The 21,650-nt window shown below is 46.4% G+C and overlaps 1 protein-coding gene across 1 annotated transcript; it reads left to right on the top strand.

Annotated features, from left to right (window-relative positions):
• The first annotated feature begins 6,934 nt into the window (after positions 1-6,934).
• AMER2 (APC membrane recruitment protein 2) lies at positions 6,935-12,734 on the top strand. The gene is made up of 2 exons (XM_068266967.1): positions 6,935-7,875; positions 8,047-12,734. Exons 1-2 carry the CDS (start codon positions 7,014-7,016, stop codon positions 8,898-8,900), a joined length of 1,716 nt encoding a protein of 571 aa, XP_068123068.1. The 5' UTR covers positions 6,935-7,013; the 3' UTR covers positions 8,901-12,734.
• Positions 12,735-21,650: the final 8,916 nt, after the last annotated feature.

Here is a 21,650-nt window from a genome sequence, read left to right as displayed (position 1 = left end):
GCAGATGCGACCACGCTTGGGCAGTAGCCTGTGGCTGGAGTCTCATAGGCAGATATTTTGGATCTTGCAGCAGTGCAATGGAAGGGACCCAGAGGATGTGGAGGAACCTGACACACTACGGGGGGCAGAAAGAAACGCTCTATGTTTTTGGGGGAAGTTCAGGTGTGCTTTAAGTTTGACTGCATTTGCAGCGTACTTGTTTCAGGTGTGTGATTCAGTCACTTCTGATACATGAAAGATCAGCAGGGCTGCCAGGCATTGCAGGCAACTGGTTTTGTTTAAAAGGAAATAAATATGGCAGCCTCCATATTCCTTTCACTTCAGTTGTCTTTTAATAATAACATTTGCAAATAAAAGACAGTAACTTCGAGGAACAGGGCTGGATTTCTAGAAAGGTTACAAAGGCCAGGGCCTTGAGCTGCTGCAGCCCAGAGGGGCACCTGGACATAAAAAAGGGTATATTAAATAGGCAAATGCGGGGGGGGGGGGGGAGGGGATTACTGCTGCCAAGAATTCCCCCTTAGATCAGGGCCGGTGCAGTGTTTGGTTATCTGCTACAGTTTACTTTGGATGCATACAGAGCATGGAGCACCAGTGTGTGTACAGAGCATGAAGCACCAGTGTGTGTACAGAGCATGGAGCAGCAGTGTGTGTACAGAGCATGGAGCACCAGTGTGTGTACAGAGCATGGATAAGCAGTGTGTGTACAGAGCATGGAGCAGCAGAGTGTGTACAGAGCCTGGAGCAGCAGTGTGTGTACAGAGCATGGAGCAGCAGCATGTGTACAGAGCATAGAGCAGCAGCGTGTGTACAGAGCATGGAGCAGCAGTGTGTGTACAGATCATGGCGCAGCAGCGTGTGTACAGAGGTTGGAGCAGCAGCGTGTGTACAGAGTATGGAGCAGCAGCATGTGTACAGAGCATGGAGCAGCAGCGTGTATGCAGAGCATGGAGCAGCAGTTTGTGTACAGAGCATGGAGAAGCAGTGTATGTACAGAGCATGGAGCAGCAGAGTGTGTACAGAGCATGGAGCAGCAGTGTGTGTACAGAGCATGGAACAGCGGCGTGTGTACAGAGGTTGGAGCAGCAGCGTGTGTACAGAGCATGGAGCAGCAGCATGTGTACAGAGCATGGAGCAGCACTGGTGAACTTAACAGAGCACAGAGTGAGGTATGAGCACAGCCCTGTACCCTGCTGGGTGAATGCTTCACTTTCCCCTTCATTACCAATGTCGGCTGTCCTCATTATTATCTGTATCCAAACTGCTCCTGAACGATCCTGTTGTCGAAATAATTGTCAGATCCTGTCAGTCGGATGGGAAATTGCATTATGTGTACCCAGCATGATGTCCTACCATATTATTATACTGTATTGTGAGTGGCTGAGGGAGGCCTTTCAGGAATCCTCCCCTTGAAAATCCTGGGTTTGCCCCTGTATTATAAATGAAAGAGGAAGCTAAAATGGGGAGAAACACATGAAAAAGGGAATCATGCTCAAGGGAGATGTTGATAAAAGAAAGGTACTGATGTACATGGATGATACACATGGAAGAGGGGGCTGCACAAGAGAGGAGAACCATTACATACTTGGCCTTGGGGCACAAAAAGTATCTGGCCTTGCTGATGAAGGCTATAAGGTTCTGCACAATATAAAGTCTCTGTTTACAGATGAATATATTTATCTATACAGATCAGTATAGCAGAAGTAAAAAAAGAGTACAGGGGGATGTGGTTGACATATAGGGACAGCTGGGAGTTATGGGGGATTACAGGAGAATATGGAATTGGGTAGTAAGTGTTACCCTGCTGCTCTGCATAAAGCCTGGACTATACAAAGGCATAGATGTGCCTCAGTGTCTGTGCTCATGACAAGCAGGCAGATAAAGGATGCTGCTGTCTGTCTCAATTTTACACAACAGACTGTTGATTTGAAAGGTTCCTGAAGCATTAGAGATATAGCGTGATACGGACTAAGATGTCATCTCACATCAGCGATGCTCCTGAACATAAGCGCTCAGTACCCAGAGAGCTGCCTCAGCTGAAATACCAACCTGCTCATGCAATTCTTATACACATTTCCATACAGTGATTCAGCCAGTAAACCTCAAACTGCCGCAGTCACTATAAAGTAAGAGGTGTAACCGCACATAGAAGAATGCAGTAAATTATTCAGGATACCCACTTTTACATTAAACATGCTGGTTTCAACATTAGAAACACTTTCTATAGCTAAACAGTATATTGTTGTATATTGGTATGTAGTTCTGCCCTCCCACTGAGGCTTATCCTGGGCCAGAGCTGGGCCTGAGGCAAGAAAGGCTCCAGCCCAGGGCGCAGTGTAGGAGGGGGCTCACAACTCCCTCAGCTATCGTTCCCCAATTGTGTCTGAATCAGAGAGAAATAAGGGGATACACGGCAGTGACTGCAAGCCAGAACTAAAGATTAAGGTGTTGGTGGGTGGGGCTGAGGCGCCTCTTAGTCTAATAGCAATTAGTGTGTGACGGCTTGGGTTAGAAGGATGGAGGTGTGCGCACCTTGGAATCTCAGCCTTGGGTGCTGGAGGACCTTGTCCCAGCTCTAGCCTGGGTTGTTTATTATGCAAAATTAACCCCCCATCCCCTGAGCATTCTGAGAAACCAGAGATATTTTCTACTGGCTTTAGAACTCTCAGTAAACAAACATTCTGCAGAGATCACCAGCCAGTAATAAAGATGTTGCCACCTGTGATACAGTACATTTCAGAAAGTAAATCAGGCAGAAGAAAGACTTTACAATGAGCAAACACTCACAAAGGCCTAGTGCACACCAGAGCGGTTCGGCAGCATTTTGCGATCCGCTTGCGGCTGCGGATACGCTAGGGTAATGTATTTCAATGGGCTGGTGCACACCAGAGCGGGAAGCAGAAACGCATACTCCCGGGCTGCTGCAGATTTTGGATTGCGGAGGCGTTTCTGCCTCCAATGTAAAGTATAGGAAAAACGCAAACCGCTCTGAAAAACGGAAGTTCAGAGCGGTTTTGCAGGCGTTTTTGTTACAGAAGCTGTTCAGTAACAGCTTTACTGTAACAATATATGAAATCTACTACACCAAAAACGCTTCACAAAACCGCAAAACGCTAGGTGAAACGCTACAGAAAAATAAGAAAAAGCGTTTCAAAATCTGCTAGCATTTTGTGGATCTGCTAGCGGGTTTTGGTGTGCACCGGGCCTAAATCATTTATGAATTAATATTGTAAAAAAATAAGCAATTTTATTCATTATGTTGACTACAGTTCTTCTTTCAGCTACATACACACACTAGATTAAATTCATGATAAAGAACATCTCTGGTGATAATCTAGCATGTGTGCAGGAGCCCCCCGACATTGGCTAAAGGTTGCCACACACCATACAATTTTTTAAATATCTGTTCAATTCAGGAATTGCAATACATTTTTCTGACTGATTGTAACATTTCAAAAATCTGACCAATGTACCACACACATATGTTCAATTTTTCCCAAATTATGATAAAGAGAATTCCAGGGAGCCCAGTCTGCATCAAAAGCCAGTACTACACGACAATAAAAGGGGCATCTGCACCAACCAGACTCACAAACCACTATTCCATCGGCAGGTCAAAATGAACATGCGGCTACACAGGGAGTGTCAATAGTGGAATAGTAACTAACGCCGCCGGGACTTGTGCAGGAGCAGGGCTAGCCATATAGCAGCTATATCCTACGCCCAAGTCTCCTGGCGGCAATTTTATAGGTATGCCTTAAAATAACATATTTTTGAGCTAAGTTCACAGTGGGAGCTGCAGTGAGCTCCCTGTAAAACCATGAATGCAACAAGCTGCCACTCACCCTCCCTGCAACTGAGCACAATAAGGGGTTGACTACTAGTTTCAAGGCTTGTTTCTGTCTGTAAGGTGTTTGTGAGCTTGTAGATAGCCAGCCCATCATCTGCTGCCAAGAAGAAGTAACAGAGGCAGTCTGCCACCATATCCTGGCTTAATAAGATATTTACAAGTTTCTTTGTAAAGTGAGAGTGCTATCGATAGTGTATTGGGAGAAGAAGGAAGCCACAGGCCTATTAAAAATTGTACCTGGACAGGGATTTAATAATATTTTATCTTGGAGAAGGGACAAAACTAGGGTGCATGGACCCCCCCCCCCCAAGCAAAAACTTTGTGGGGCCCCATGCGTAAAAAAAAACCCTGGCCCCCCTCCCAATTGTGACCTGACCTCTGGGTCCTCATTAAAGGGAAGATCTGAAGGCTTCCTCCAGCCCCTGGCAGCTGATATGTCCCTTGCCCCAGCTCCAGTGTCCTAAGGGCTGGAGGAAGCCCCAGGTACGTAGAACTTGTTTTCTTCCCTTGAGAGCACATTCTTGCATTGCCGCCAGGTGCATAGCAATCACCCCTGCGACTCCGGCCATTGCAGGGGGCCCCAGAGGCTTTGGGGGCCCCTCCACCTCTCCCTCCCTAAACGCAAGGGCAGCCAATTAGCAAAGAAACCTCCCTGTTTGCTCACAAAACCTGTGTGCAGGAGCGTGTGCCATTGTTTCCTGCTTCAAAGCAGAACGCTGCTGCCAATCGCCGACTCCCAATCCCGTGGGGTTCGGGGACAGAGGGAGCCCCATGCTATCATTTTTTGCAGGAGGGCCCTATTAAGTCTAGTTACGCCCCTGTCCTGCGCCGTCCTCCTACGATTCTCCGTTAGCCGCCGCCGGTCCCAGTCTAATTCTTCCTGAATTAGAACTGCGGCTGCGCGCATCATCGGTAGCTTACTCTGCAGGCGCAGTACAAGAAAACTTTGTACTGCACTTGCACAGTAAGCTCCCGATGTCGCGCGTGGGAGCGAACACTATTTGACTATTTAGAAGGATAATTAGACCAGGCCGACAGCGGGGAATAGAGGATCGTAGGAGGGTGGCGCGGCACATTACAGCTGCAGGGGCTGATAGAAGCCCCAGGTAAGTGTCAGGTTCTTGTTTTTAATAGGCTTCACAAAACCCCTTTAAAGAAAAAACATTTCTTTGTTACAGATTACAGAACTCCTGCAATAAATCTGCAGTGTGTCAATTTCCTGCTTTCACGGAAGCAGACAAAGGGTTAACATCCTGTGTTTACATATTAGCTGTGCCTGCCAAGGACTGCTGAATTTCTGTGCCCACACAGCTGAGAGATCAAATTACACTTGTGATTACTTGAAGATGAGGAGGCTCTTCTCTCTAAAAACACATAGGGCTGAAACACACCAGAAAAGCCCCAAACGCTAGAGGTTTCAAAAGCACTTCCCAATATAATGCTATGGGTTTTTTTTTACAAAACCTCATCGCTCCAGTGTGCACAGACACATAGGATAACATTAGCAGGAGGTTTCAAAAACTCAAAACGCTCAGAAAAACTCCTCTGGTGTGCCCCAGGCCAATGCTACGTACACACATGCGACAACGATCGTTCGTTGAGGACGACGAACGAACTTTTAATTGACGAAAGAACGACCGAAGTAAAGTTAGTTGTAAAAAGTGTGTAACGATCACATCGTTAGAACGAACGTTACACCACGTAAAAGCACTTAATGCGTCTGCGCATAAAATTGTAAAGTTCCTTGGAGAAAAAGTGAAATACGCATGTCCAGCCTGGTACGAACGATCGTTTCCAACGATGTACCACTTTTGCTAACGATCGTCGGTGGTAAAAATCCGCCAAGACAGAACTTTGTTTTGTAGCGATTTGCCTCGTTCGTCGTTTGCCTTAATAGTCGTTGGTTCGTTTTTTGTAACGATCGTCGTTGGTAAAGATCGGGGAACGATCATTACAAACCACTATAGTTGCATGTGTGTACGCACCTCAAGAGTGCATTTCTCTCTGTTTTCTGTGTGTCCTGTGCAAGAGTTCAGGTCCACTTTAATTTACTAATCTTTCAGAATTCCTTACTATGGTCTGATATAACACAGACAAGGGCTGCAAGCTCCTATACAATAGCAATTTTTTTTATAAATGCAGGCCGGGTTTGCAGGATTACATCTGATCTCCAGCCTGGCGAAAACTTATTGAATAAGACCCATTGGCAGCATTTCACGTTTCTGGCTGTTTCCTGTATGTTGCTCAGTCATTGAAACAAATGCCCTCAGGCTGTGCAAAACAGCAATGACAACATTACAAAGCAACCTTCATCATCCAATCCAATATTACCATTCACCAGTTAAAAGGAGTCGTCAAAATTAAAGGGACTCAAGGTGAGAGGACTATGGAGGCTGACATATTTATTTCCTTTTAAATAATGCACATTGCCTGGCAGTTCTGTTGATCCCCTGCCTCTAATACTCTTAGCTGAAGAACCTGAACAAGCATGTCTCTGACAAACCTGACTAGATTAGCTGCATGGTTGTTTCAGGTGTGTGATTTAGACCCTATTGGTCAGAAAGATCAGCAGGACTACCAGGCAACTGGTATTGTTTAAAAGGAAATAAATATGGCAGCTTCCACAGGCCTCACACCTCAGCTTCCTTTTAAAGGTGATTTCTTATTGGGTGTTGTGGGTTATGACAGTTTGCTTTATCCATAAACAAAATCCATCTGCAAAACACAGAGGTCTGGGATCCGTATGGTTAATCCCACATGTTAATGGAATCTCGCCTGTCCTGTTTTATCTCAGCTTTGCATGAATTGTCACAGTAAAATGGCAGCAGCAGCAGCAGTCTGCGCAGCTTGCGCACTGTAAAATGCCTCCTGACAAGGGTATACCTGCTGTAAAACGTGCGCTGTGGATAAATGGACAAGTTACATAAACCCTTTAGGATAGGGGGAGCCTGTATTGGGTTGCAGTTTTGCAGATTGATTTAGAATGGATGACAGTGAACTGGCACAAGCCCCACGACTGACGAAAGCTGCTTATTCCCCCCCTCCTCCCTGGTTTCCATGGAGATGAACAGGAGCAGCCGAGAAGCTGCCAGTGAGAGAATCAGCATCAAGCATCTGCGGGGGTCTGCAGGAGGAAGGAGGCAGGATCAGGGAGAAGGCAAACATGGACTTGCATTGTGATTGTGCCGAGTCCCCGGCAGCCGAGCAGCCATCAGGGAAGATTAATAAGACCGCTTTCAAATTATTCGGCAAGAGGAAATCTGGCAGCGCCATGCCGTCCATATTTGGGGTGAGGAACAAGGGAGATGGGAAGAACGCGAGCAAGATGGGAATGGTACGGAGCAAAACCTTGGACGGATTAGCTGATGTTGTGCTGGAGAGCAGCAAGAAAGAGGAGCAGTGTGCAACCCAAGCTGCTGCGGAGACACCGAGCGGCGCTGCCGACACAAACAGCCAACCTGCCCTTGCCACCAAGCCAGATGTGTCACCCAACAGCTCGGTGGGCAAAGCCCACAGCTTCTTCGCTCTGCTGAAAAGGAATGGGAGATTAGAGAGCCTGAAAGGGGACAATGCGGAGCAGAGAGCTGACAGCAGACAAAAGAAAGGACTGAAGGGACTCTTTAACAGCATGCGATGGAACAGGAAAGATAAGAATTACAAGGACGATAAAGAAGGGGCCATAGAAAGCCAAACCGGGTTGATTTTGTCCGGCTCACTGACAGCCAGCTTGGAATGCATCAAAGAGGAGATACCAAAACCGAAATGCGTGCCTGAGGTACCTGCGGAAACCGTCACAGCTGACTTGCCTTGTGTGGAGCAGAGTGGAATTGTAAACAACATCTCTGCTGCTGCTGAGGAGCATCAATTGCAAGCCAGTGAGGAATCCCCCTCCTCTTCTTTACTACCCACCGACAAACCCCAAGATGGGGATGCTGCAAGCAGCCCCGAAGCGGACCTCATCACCCGTCCACCACCTGAACCAGAGGTGGAGAGCCTGCAGGAAAAGAAGGATGAAAGCCTAACAGGTGAACTTCCAATAACCAGTATTTCCTTTGTTGAACCTGAGTGTGATAGTGGGCCAGAAATTACTATCCCCGACCCTTCTGCTGTTGATCCACCCTCTGAACCATCTTTTGATCGTATATGTTTGATGTTGGCTGATGTTACATCACTGAAAAGCTTTGACTCTCTTACAGGATGTGGCGATATTATTGCAGAGCCAGACGACGAAGGAGGCAGCAGCACCGCCGCAAGGATTATCTCCGGGAATGGCAAGAAAGCCATCCCCAGGAAAACCCCAAACATTGTTGCCTATCAGGGAGGAGGAGAGGAGATGGCCAGTCCGGATCAGGTGGACGACAACGACATGCAAGAATTTTTGGGGATGATACACCACCCTGAGGACACCAGCAAGGAGCTGGGAAAAGTGAGTAGACAGAGCTCAAAGGAGGATAAACGTAGTGAGAGCACATGTGATGGGAATGTAGTGAAGCCTTCTAAGATGAGGCAGACTGCCACAAATGCAAATGACAAAGCAGAGCCTAGAGGACGGGGAAAGGAACAACGAGATTCTGTTCGTAACAGTGATGAGGGTTACTGGGATTCCACCACACCTGGGCCAGAGGAGGAGGCACCGAGAAATGCTGGGAAAAAGGTTCTATCTAGAGACAGCTGCAGCGGTGATGCTCTCTATGACCTATATACAGAAACTGATGAAAACACAGCCAGAGCGCATGCGGAGGAGAAAAGACCATGCCAACCCCACGCCAAGCCACTGTCACCAGTAACCGTGACATGCCCGGTAAAATTAAACCTTGCCAAGGAGTCAAAAATACCAAGGAGCATCAAACATATGCCAGTTCATCCCCCCAGCCAACCACCTGACACAGGGAGCAGCAGCATCCCAACTGCTCCACCACATCACCCTGTCAAAAGTGAACTTCCCAGGACAAAAATTCCGGTCTCCAAGGTACTGGTAAGACGGGTCAGTAATAAGACTGTGACTGGAACTTCAGGTAAAACGGCACTTCATGATCCAGCCCGGAAGTGAGAGGAGCAGTGGTGGATAAGCCAATCAAATTGCTGTGATTTTCTATTGTCTTGCTGGGCTGTCAGGAGTCGCGGAGCCATTCAACATGCGAATGACAGCAGCATGTCCAGGGCAAAAAGAGTCCAGGGCCAAAAGTGTCCAGATTCTTTTGAGATGTTTTGTTCAGTTTTTGTAAGTTTCTTTTAATTTTCTGGTAATGTTTGGTTGTCTTAACCTTTTGAACAAAGTAGAGGATCTCTAAGGTTTGCAGTGTGGAAAGCTGATGAATCTTTAACATACTTTTACATGACTACAGATTGATATTTCAAGACTAACTTCCTTTAATGATCAGGGATTAGTGGTGGTCAGGTCTGAAAGGACTCATGGAGAATCATGTGATTTGTTTGATCAGACGATAGATTTGCAAAGATCTGATTTGCTGAGATCACAACATATGATCATAACTAGCAAATCAGAGACTGACATATCTATCACCTGACCAAACTGATCACATGCTTCTCCATGAGTTCTCCCAGGGGTGCCTCTAGTCATTTTGTCACTCCAGGCGAGAAAACCTGTGGCGCCCCCCCCCAAGCCCCTCCCCCCCAGGAAAATAATCATAATGCAGCATCGTTTCACCAGAAAATAATCATAATGCAGCAGTGTTTCATCAGAAAATAATAGTAATTATCGTAATTCACCAGAAAATAATCGTAATGTGGCAGTGTTTCACCAGAAAATACACTTATTGCAGCAGCAGTTCACCGGAAAATATTCGTAAGGTGGCAGCGTTTCACCAGAAAATACACTTATTGCAGCAGCATTTCACCAGAAATTAATCATAGGGCAGCAGCGTTTCACCAGAAAATAATCGGAATGGGGCAGCATTGTCAGAAAATAATCGTAATGTGGAAGCGTTTCACCAGAAAATACACGTAATCCGAGCAGAGGGAAAGAGTAGAGAGGAAGAGGCAGAATAAGATGTAAGAGGGGGGTAGAGGAACAGAGAGGGGGAGGGATGGACAGCATAAGATGGAAGAGGCTGCAGACCGTGCAGAGAAACAGAGGGGAGAGGGAGAGACAGCATAAGATGGAAGAGAGTGCAGAGGAACAGAGAGGGGTGAGGGAGAGACAGCACAGCACTAAAGCACAGGTTTACAGCTTTACCAGCCTACAGCCTAACCAGCTTTCAAAGAAAACTCTAGTATCAAAAGAGCAGGGCACATTCTAGCAGTTATAACAGTACTGGGAGTCTGCACACAGGACAGGAAGTGTTCTTAGCAGCCTGCCTGCATACCTTCTCTTCTGCCTGTGCATGCAGCTTATCATCTCTGGAGTAGTGATGGGTCGTTAACGAACGAGCCGGCTCTAAGAGCCGGCTCTTTGCTGCGAACCACAAGAGCCGGTTCTCAGTTTTGAAAGAGCTGATGCCTCAGCCGCCCCACAGAGCTCTGCTTTGCTCTGCAATAAAGGGCGCTGAGGCATGTTGGGAGATGTAGTCCTCCTCTTGCAGCTTGTAGGAGTGTATGGGGCGGAGCAGAGCAGTAGCAGGAGGGATTGCCCCAGTCAGAGAAGCAGTCTGGAATTGTCATGGAGATGGGGGTGGGGCTTTTTCTCCGATTCTGAGTGGTGTTTAGTGATATTTAATGAAGAGCCGATTCAGAGCCGTAAGACCCGGCTCTTTAATGGGAGCCGATTCAGAAGAGTCGATTCTCTGAAAAGAGCCGGAATTCCCATCACTACTCTGGAGCAGAAACTTCCCTTCTCCCGGGCTGTGTTGCTGTCTTGTGCGGGGGCGGGGCTCCAACACGGACACATCACATTCTTCTCTCTGTGACTGCATCTGTCCCCTGGCTGTCTCGCTCCAGTGTCTGTGTGCAGCCAGTGACACAGGTGGGGGGTCAGACTGTCGGGGGCATAAGCTGGCTGGCCGCTGGCTCCTGGTTTGACTGGCGTGGGGCGGAATTAAAGGCTGGGCCACACGGGATAAACACTTTACCTGTGTGGCTACTGAGAAGAAGGGGCACGGCTTTAAAGAAGGAGCCTGGCAGAGAAGAGCAGTATTGATTGCTCTATTGGCTGGGGAGAAGTGGAGGTGGAGGCACTGCTGAGCACATGGTAGCGTGCCGAGCACCGGGGACTGAGTTGGGAGGTAATATAATATAAAAAAACAAAAAACAACATGGTCACAGTAGCAGCGGTGGCGGAATGCGCCTCACCACCTCATGGCGCCTCACCACCTCATGGCGCCCCAGGCAACCGCCTATACTTGCCTGGTGGGTGAGACGCCCCTGAGTTCTCCTAGACATGGCCATCACTATCAGGGATCTTACTAAGCAAAATTCAGTTTAATCCATCTCCTCCTGCAACTCACTACAAAATATGTCAGTTATTTTTGCAGATTTCTGAGAATTTATACCAGGAAGAGCACTCTCCATCTTAAACGGCTTGAGATATGAGGTGACAGTTGGCCAAGAGGGATCATGCAGCACTGTAACATCAATGGTTGCCATGGCGTGCTACTGGCCAATCAATTTTATCCATAAGCATCTGACAAAATAGATTTTAAAGCAGAATCGAATACCCTTTTTTCATCCTGAAGATGTCCCTACTCTTTATTTCCCCTTTTCTTTACAGGTATCAACACAAACGCTTGGTTGATGCAAGCATTAGTGTTTATGAGGTAGTTGTGAGACATTGTGCAAGTGGAATCTGACCACCTTTGATACTTACAATTTACAATTCATACGACGAAAGCCAGGGACGGATCTAGACCAAGTTGCGCCTAGGGCAAGGTCAGGTTTTGGCGCCTAAACTGCCATTCATTTTGCCGCCTTTTTAAGAATTCAACAAACTGCGCCTGGGGCAAGAGACCCGCTTGCCCCCCCCCCCCCCCCTAGATCCATCCCTGACGAAAGCGTATGTCACTTGGACCTATAGTACAAGATTATTCCATGCAGGGGCGTAACTTTAAATCAAGGGCCCCTCATCAGAAATTGATGGCTCCCCCACCCAAGTTTATTGCCCACACCTGATGACCTTTATAGCCTTGGGGTCCATCTTGCAAGGGTAATAAAACAAGTGTGTATATTATCGTCACTAACATAAACACCTAATCTGCATTATAGACCCCTTTATCGGATGGGAGGGAAGTCATAGTTGGGGCCCTATTACAGCTCTTGCCCCCCCTGCGGTCGCAGGGGCTGCACCCTTGTAGTTACCCCCTTATTTCAGGTGTGTTTTCCAGGTGTGTACATCTGCCAACAGCTTGTTAGTGATTGGACACTCTTGAAAACAATGTGCGGTCGCTGTTGTTAGCTGCTGGTGAGGGCTGCGGTAGATTCGCCCTCTTTGGGTCCCACTGTCCTAGTGCTTTGCCGATCACCAGCAATCATTGGTGACCAGCAAGCTCACCGAAAGCACTGCGAGTGGCTCCCGGCTCTATTTTAGCTAGAAGATCACTGCAACTCACTAGTTATTTAATGGAAGATAAGTAGTGCTGGTCATGTCTAGGAGAACTCATGGAGAAGCATATGATCAGTTTGGTCAGGGGATAGATAATTAAGTCTCTGATTTGTCAGTTGTGATCATGCGCTAAAGGAAGGTGTGATCACAGCAAATCAGAGCTTTGAAAAATCTATCAGCTGATCGATCAAATCACATGCTTTTCCATGAGTCCTCCTAGACATGACCAGCACTACTCACTAAAAACAAGCTGTTTGCTTTAAATTAGAACTACCATCTGAAATACTGTACTGTCTGTTAAAAGAAGACGATGGTCATTATTTGATGAACTGTTCTGTTTTTGCACACAGGAGATGTTTTCACTATTAAAGAGGAACTGTAACGACAAAACGGCCCCTGGGGGGTACTCACCTCGGGTGGGGGAAGCCTCAGGATCCTGATGAGGCTTCCCACGCCATCCTGCGTCCCACGGGGGTCTCGCTGCAGCCCTCCGTGCAGCGGTGACGTAATATTTACCTTCCTGGCTCCTGCGCAGGCGCTCTGACGGCTGTCGGCTCCGAACTACACGAAAATACCCGATCGCAGTCGGGTCTGCTCTACTGCGCAGGCGCAAGTTTCCGGCGCCTGCGCAGTAGAGCGGACCCAACGGAGATCGGGTATTTCCGTCTATTTCCGTGCCGAAAGTCGCCACAGCGCCCCCGCTGTAGCCAGCAAAGGTAAATATTGAACTGACAGTCGGCACAGTCGCCGGCTGTTCGGAGGGCTGCGGCGAGACCCCCGTGGGACAGAGGACGGCGTGGGAAGCCTCATTAGGATCCGGAGGCTTCCCCCACCCGAGGTGAGTACCCCCCAGGGGATCTTTTTAATGTTACAGAGTCTCTTTAAATAGTAAAAAAAAAAAAAAGTTTTTAAGCCCACATGAATTAAGAAAATAGTAAGATAAGTTTGGTATTACCTACCGTTAAAGGGAACCCAAGGTGAGAGGGATATGGCAGCTGCCATATTTATTTCCTGTGAAACAATACCAGTTGCCTGGCAGTGCTCCTTATCCTGTGTCTCAAATACTTTTAGCCATAGACCCTGAACAAGCATGCAGCAGATCAGGTACTCTGACTCAGCTAACTCAGGTTTTGCTGGATTAGCCATATGCTTGTTCCAGGGTTTTGACTCAGACACCACATCTGCCAGAAGATCAACAAGACTGCCTGGCAACTGGCATTGTTTACAAGGAAATAAATATGGCAGCCTCCATATACCTCTCACCTCGGGATCCCTAGTACTTTTTCATTTGGCTTCATGCTTTTTATACTTAAAAGTAACATGTAAGTGGAGGCAGCCATATTTATTTCCTTTTCAGCAATACCAGTTGCCTTGCTATCTTTCTGATCCTCTGCCTCTAATACTTTTAGCCATGGACCCTGAACAAGCATGCAGCAGATCAGGTGTTTCTGACATTATTGTGAAATCTGACAAGATTAGCTGCATGCTTGTTTCTGGTGTGATTCAGATACTACTGCAGCCAAATAGAATGGCACTGCTGCCAGGCAACTGGTATTGTTAAAAAGGAAATAAATATGGAAGCCTCCATATACTTCTCACTTCCCTGCGCGAATATCTAAAAATAGTCTGCAGGCCTCCAGAAGTGCACACAATCCTTAGGAGTCTCTGGTCAGAAATAGTGACCATGACACCCCAGGTGAACTAGGCCAGGGCTCAAGAGTTTTGGGGTTATCCCATTTATTTTGTAAGCATTTCACAGTAAAACATGCACACAGACCGGCACAACATTTCGTGCCACAACAGTCCTTCCTCAGAGGCCTAGCGGAGCACCTGAGGAAGGAACATTGTGGCACGAAATATCAGTCTGCCATTAGGACTAGTGCTGGCATTTGGGTGGATTTTTTCCTAAATAATAGAGTTCCTGTATAAGAATTCTGAACTTTACAGTTAGCCTTTTCTTAATAATTACATCCAGCCGATGACATATGTGCATGCACATTACACAAACACACAATATGTGCGTATTAAGTATTCACATAATTTGTATGCAAATATTTAATTTGCGGAAAATGTAAAACTTCAGCATTCTAAATTCAGTAATTCTATACACCAAACTCTGTTATCCATGAGCAAATGAACTCGAACAACAGCGCTACTCCTGCGGATCAGCTTATTTCCGAGCGCCGAAACTGGGCGCCCCATAGAAGCAATGCTATGCTGTGCGCCCGCGTATGGGTAATTCGGGGCTCTGGCGGCTGCCAGACCCCGAATTACATATCCCTCTGAGTTGCGACAACTCGGAGGGGGAATAATTTTTAACGCCCCCTTGGAGTTTAGCGGCAGTGGTGAGAGAAGTCATTCGGCTCTCACCGCGCCGAAGTGAGCGGCGGCAAAATAATATGCACCCCTACGCCTGGCTAATGAGCAAGAACAACTTTTCAGCTGTAGACAGTTGCTTCCTATGTAGGGGTGATTGCAGTAATAAACTTTGCTAACAGCAGTACTGCTACAGTGGTCAATGGCATCCTTCAACAGACAACTCCAGGTGACCAGGAGAAAAGTTGATCAGCCAGTCAGGGATGCCACGTAACTACAAATCATGGGTCTCCCTATCAAAACTTTGATGCCCTCCATATCCATGCCCACTTCCCACTCCTCCTGTGGTGACCCCCATGGCCAGGGAGCCCATGGTGTAGAAACCATGCCCCCCATATCAGTGCAGCCACCAAACTCCTGACCCCCATGACAAATATAGCCACAACACTTGCTCTAGTGTCCTAGGTTGAGAGACATTTATTTATGATTTATTTATTTGTTGTATTTATAAAGCGTCAACATATTACGCAGCGCTGGACATTAATTTAGGTTACAGACAATATTTAGGGGTGACAAACAGCAATATGACAATACAGGAATACAAGAAAACCAGATCACACAGCACAGTATGAGTACAAGGTAATGCTTAGTCAGTCACTGGATGGGAGCATGGAGTTAGGCAAGTTAGGTTCACTCAAATGCATAGCATGGGTTCACAGTAATGGAGGTGCATGATCAGGTAGGACACAAAAGGAGTGAGGACCCTGCCCAAAGGCTTACAATCTAGAGGGAGAGGTAGGGACACGAGAGGTAGGGGACCAGAGTTCGGCTGGGTTTAGAGCAATTGTGAGGGGTGGTAGGCAAGAGTGAAAAGGTGAGTTTTGAGGGCCTTCTTGAAGGTGTTGAAGGAGGGGGCTGCCCTAATGGGTGGAGGTAGGGAGTTCCATAGTGTCGGAGCGGCTCTTGAGAAGTCTTGGAGGCGTGCATGGGACTGGGTGATGCGGGGGACGGTCAGGCGAAGTTCATTGGAGGAGCGGAGTGAGCGGCTTGGTGTGTATCTCTGAGTAAGATCAGAAATGTAGGTTGGACAGGTTTTGTGGACAGATTTGTAGGTCAGACACAATATCTTGAATCTGATTCTGGACTGGATAGGAAGCCAGTGGAGGGATTCACGGAGGGGAGTCGCCCTGGTGGAGCGATGGGAGGAGTGGATAATTCTGGCAGCCGCATTCATGATGGACTGCAGTGGGGCTATTCGGGTCTTAGGGAGTCCAGACAGAAGGGCATTGCAGTAGTCGAGGCGGGAAATTATGAGGGCATGGATGAGGAGTTTGGTGGTGGCAGGGGTCAGGAAAGGGCGAATCTTACAGATGTTACGAAGGTGGAAGTTGCAGGACTTTGTGAGGTTTTGGATGTGGGGAGTGAAGGAGAGTGCGGAGTCCAGGGTGACACCCAGACAGCGGGCTTGAGAGGTAGGGTGAATAGTAGTGTGGTTAACAGTGACCTGCACATCTGGGAGACATATGGGAGACGTTGGAACCAGGGATATATCTAGGGGAAGGGGGGGGGGGGGGGGTGTCAGGTGGGTCTCTTGCCCCAGGAGCAGTTTGTTGAATTCTTAAAAAGGCGGCAAAATGAATGGCAGTTTAGACACCAAAATCTGACCTTTAGGCGCCAAAACCTGACCTTGCCCCAGGCACAACTTGGTCTAGATCCGTTCCTGGTTAAAACCCTCCTCAGCCCCGGCCCCCAACTGTAGTGGTTGCCTTCCAATAGTGATGGAGCTGCAGCCAACTTGCATTATCTCCGTTGCCCTCAGCTCACTGCACAGACTAGCAATCCTTGCCTTTATGACCATCATTTTGAATGTCTATAAAGCTTGCTCAGATACCATGCAGGCACACTAGTTTTATGGTCTGTTTTAAAGGCATTTAACAAGCCTTTTCCAATTCAATATAAAGAAGAGTAAAAAAAAAAAAAAAGGGCTTCACTACTTATAAATCTTCTCGCTTGGCATTTGGTCATCTCTTTGCCGTCCATATTATCCTGACAAGTGCCATTTGTTCCTGCAACTTCAGAATACTTGCCAGTCAATGGCTTTCTTCGGCTTGAAAACAAGCTGCCAGAGACCTTCCTCTGATATCAACCAGCTTTGGTAGGTTTATAACAGTTTAGGGAGTCATCTGTTTTGCAGAGCTTATGCCACTTGGCAGAACGATGCAGGTTCTGTGAAAGTAGACTTTACTTTTCCTTTAAAGAGAACCAAGCACCACTTTTGTTTCCTAGTTTCTAATACCTATAGGAGCTGCCATGTTTCCCATCCCCTTCTAGCTTCCCATTATTTATTCCTGGTAAGGTGTGAAGATAGTGTCTGTGACTTCTGTAAATCCTTTGAAGCACAGCGTCCAATATCTCCACCAGTTTTATTACTAATGAGCCACATTGTTGGTATGCATATTAAATGTGCTATTGAGATGCCCTTGGTGCTAAAAATGGTACTTGGTTCACTTAAAAGTGTACTAGAGACGTTAAGTTCTAAAGAATTGATACTTGGGGCTTCCTCCAGCCCCATAAGCTCGTCTGAGTCCTTCTGGTGCCTCCCACGGTTTGCCATTCAGCCGCAATCAGCCTCAGTAAGAGGCTCAGTCGGGTCCACTCTGGGTCTTCTGCACATGCGTGGACCTCCCGCGAATGCATAGTAGATCCGACTAACGCGACTGAGCCATTTACCGTGGATGACCGTGGCTGAACGGCAGACAGCAGGAGGACGCCGAGGGTCTCAGATGAGCTTATGAGGCTGGAGGAAGCCACGGGTAAGTATCAAATCTTTAGAACTTAACGTCTCTGGTTTCCTTTAAAACACTAAGACAAGAGGAGTGCATTAGAGTGGGAATTCCAGTTAAAGCAGACCTGAACTCAAAACTTCCTCTCTGTTCTCAAAGATAAGCAACAGCTTAAAAACTTTTAAAGAATACAATTTCTTTGTTACAGCTGAAAGGAACCCTGCAATAAATCTGCAGTGTGTCTGCTTCCCGTTTCATGGAAGGAGAGAAAGGGTTAACATCCTGTGTTTACAAATTAGCTGCTCTGCCGTCATTCCTGTGCTGACACAGCTGAGAGATCAAATTACAGTTGTGATAAGTCACAGATGAGGGGGGATTTGACAGGCTAAACTCTTTAAATGCATAGAGGGTGGGTTTCTCTATGTTTTCCTTCTGTCCTGTGCAAGCGTTCTGGTCCACTGTAACCACCACAGGAAGTATCATCTGATAAATATCCGTAATGAACACACATCTTTTCTCATCCGTACAGCAATCTTATCCTCCCACAAAACACAACATCAGAGGGAACTGTTAGCTGTGAGGGGTTAAAAGAAAGAGCTGCGTTCACTCCGAAGCCAAACCAAACTCCTACCACATAATGTGCCACAACTGTCTGAGCATCATGTCTTTTACACTGCCTAATACTGCCATGACTGTCGCCGAGGTTTTGGGATAGAAAATCCTTTTAACTGTAGACTTTGCCCTAGGTCTATTGTGTGTTTATAGATGTACAATACTGCATCCATTTGGGCCTTTCAGTAGCACTGTGCAAACCAATATGGTGTCCGATAAACATGTGACCGTCAGTCAAAGGTTAGGGGTGTGCGGCTCACCTTGGTCACAGGTGGGTCATATCAGACGTGTAGGAGAGCTGGGGGGAACGCTGCATCTGAAGTTCATATAAAGTCTTCCATTTCAAACTGAACTGTGAAAGTATTTTAATTATTTTATTTTACAATAAACGGAGCAATAGCTTTTAATAACTGTAGGGCCAGGTCCTTTAGTGGCAGAAATAAAGAGTTCCAGTGTGAGTTAAGTAGCAGTCAGCGGGGATAGTCAATAGCATGCAAATAAGCTGCATATAATTAACATATTTGCATGCAAACCAGAATTATAAGCATCTCATTAATCATCTCTAGCTGCCAGTGTCCCTGTTGATAATAGAAGTCTGCTCTCACCACTAGAGGTCACATTTGGGAACAGTGAGGCCCAGTGCATACCAAAAACCTCTAGCAGATCGGGAAAACGCTAGAGGTTTTTGAATTAGATTTTCAGAGCGATTCTAGGCATGTATAGAGAGGTTTTCTAACATGCCTAACGTTTTCTGGAGCGTTTTTGTGTAGCAGATGTCATATATTGTTACAGTAAAGCTGTAACTGAACAGCTTCTGTAACAAAAACGCCTGGAAAACCGCTCTGATCTAGCGTTTTTCAGAGCGGTTTTAGCTTTTCCTATACTTTACTTCTGCAAACCGCAAAAGTGCTGCAGGACCCACGTTTGCGGTTTGCTTAAAACCTCAAACCGCTGGTGTGCACCATCCCATTGCGATACATTAGCCAAGCGTTTTCACAGGCGGCAGCGGTTTTGAAAACGCTACCAAAAACGCTTGGTGTGCACCAGCCCTGAGACAGATTGTTATTCAGTATAACAAACAGGCCGTCTCCCAACAGCATGCTCTAGAGGCCAGAAGAATGATATCCAAAAAGCTGCTGCTGCTGCTTGCTATAAGCTCTACATACTGGGAGGGAGAGTCATCAGGTCAGTGTCACAGTGCACATTACAAAACTGTAGCAGTGTGGGACAGTAAAGGATATTGATGGAAACAAATGTTAATCAAATGTACTTACTATTTCTGATGCTTTCTGTTGAATGAGGTATGGTCTTTTATTTATTCAGAACATTAGAAAACTTTCCATCGTGAGCAGAAGAGTTCCCTCTGACACAATAAAATGATATATTTTTTAGATAATCGCCACGGATTTATTAAAGATTGGTCTTGTCTGACCAACAGGATACTAGAGCTGAAAACATTAGAAGAAACGGGGGGAGCAGGCATGTATGGGGAGCTGTCCTGATGGCAACCGCACTAGGGCCCTTGGGCCACAGGGGTCCTGAGGGTCCCATCCTCAACCACAGTATTAGCTCTCTATAGGTTCTATGCTGGTAATAATCACTTCTATAGGTGCTTTTTATTAGTAGCGATCATTAACAGACTGTTCCCCATCCCCTGCTTGTACTTCTGACACTGTGGCTGTTCTTGGCAGGTTTTGGTGCGTCGTATCAATTGTTATGTATAGAGTGCTTGGGGGGACCCAATGTAAACCTTGCAACAGGACTTATAGCTCCTAAGCTACGACACTGAGGTCTGCTCCCCCCGCTTCTCCTAATGTTCTCAGCTCTGGTATCCTTTCATGAAGTGGTGAGTGTAAATTTTGATGATAAGAAAGCAGTAGACATAGATGATCTTGTTCACTTCCTATCAAGAAAATGCATTTTAAGCCACCAGCAAGCAAGAGAATATTAAAAGTAATTTGGACAGTTCATTTTCCCCTACTTTTTGGTACTTTTTTAATTGCAGTGTGATGAAAAGTTATTTTAAACAGAAGATGAAAACGTAGGAGTAAAAGTGAATTAGATCAGCCCCCCCCCCCAAAAAAAAAAAGACTCTGTTCTCCACAATAGCCTGGTGCAGAAGCTGAAGCTGCGGGGACTAGGGAAGAATGTATGTGCATGGATTAAAAACTGACTAAAGGACAGAAGGCTAATGGTGGCCATACATGGTACAATTTTTTCATCCAATCTTACCATTTCTATGTAGTATAAGGGTAAGTTAAGTGAATACACTGAAAGGATAATTTAGGCAGTTCCCTTATATTACATAGAAATGGTAAGATTGGATGAAAAAATTGTACCATGTATGGCCACCATAAGAGTAGTAATACTCAAAATTGGCATCTGTTAGCTGTTTGGTTCCAAAAGGTTAAGCACTGGGTCCAATTCCCTTTCATTTATTTATTAATGACCTAGTGAGAGAAAGTGAAAGTACTGTTGCCATCTTTACAGATGATACAAAATAATGTATAGGTACTCAGCAGGAATGTGTTTATAGAAGTATCTTGACAGGATGGCATTATGGGCAGATGACATTTCATAAATGTTGGTAAATATAAGTTCATGCATCTTGTTCATGCCAGGCAACTCATAGCACCAAATAAGCTAAATGGAGACAGAGTGGGGAATATTTACCTAAAAAATAGGGTTTCACACAAAAAGAAAAAAAAATATGTGAGAGTTATATAGAGGCTGTCTTATTTATTTCCTTTTAAACAATACCAGTTGCTTGACTGTCCTGCTGATCCTCTGCCTCTAAAACATTTAGCCATATACCCTGAACAAGCATGCATCTGATCAGGCTTTTCTGATAATGTTGTCAGAACTGACAAAATTTCACTTACCTGAGGTTTCTGCCAGCCCCCTGCAGCCACCCTGTGCCTGCGCCGTCAATCAACGATCGTCCGGTCTCCTTAGTTTCATTTTCAGCGACTGGCCAGAAAATCTCCTACTGCGTCGGCGCAGAACACTGCCGGCTATGGGAGCTTGATTGAGGACGCCCGCGGCCAGGGCCACACAGGCGCACTGGCCATCGACTGGCCAGTCAGTGAAAAACTAAACTGAGCTGCGGTGGGGGACCGGATCATCATTAATTGATGGCGCGGGCACAGGGCGGCTGCAGGGGACTGGTAGAAGCCCCAGGTAAGTGAAACTATTTTTTTTTCATTCAGTTTAGGATCACTTTAAGAAGCAGAAAGCATTGGAAATTAAGTACTGACATTGAATTTATACATAGTTTACAAGCTTACTTGTCCTTACGGAGATAACTAAGCAGTGTGCGCCATAACACCCATTGTTGCCATCTTGTAATGCTACACTGTGGACATGCAGTGACCATAATTGTTCCCATTTCTCTTGGAAAGGCATGTATAGGTAATTGAAAAGTTGATCAACATTGTAGTGAGTGGGCTGGTGAAATCGTACCTTTTGATTGGTTGCCACGGGTTACAGCACACCAATCAGGGCCGGGCCGAGGCAGAGGCGAGAGAGGCTCCAGCCTCAGGGCGCAGTGTAGGAGGGGGCGCACAACTCATGCATCTATCATTCCCCTATTGTG

Source organism: Hyperolius riggenbachi, chromosome 2, assembly GCF_040937935.1.
Source record: "Hyperolius riggenbachi isolate aHypRig1 chromosome 2, aHypRig1.pri, whole genome shotgun sequence".
In the NCBI taxonomy this organism is placed as follows: domain Eukaryota; kingdom Metazoa; phylum Chordata; class Amphibia; order Anura; family Hyperoliidae; genus Hyperolius; species Hyperolius riggenbachi.
This window is presented reverse-complemented; position numbering and strand designations above follow the sequence as displayed.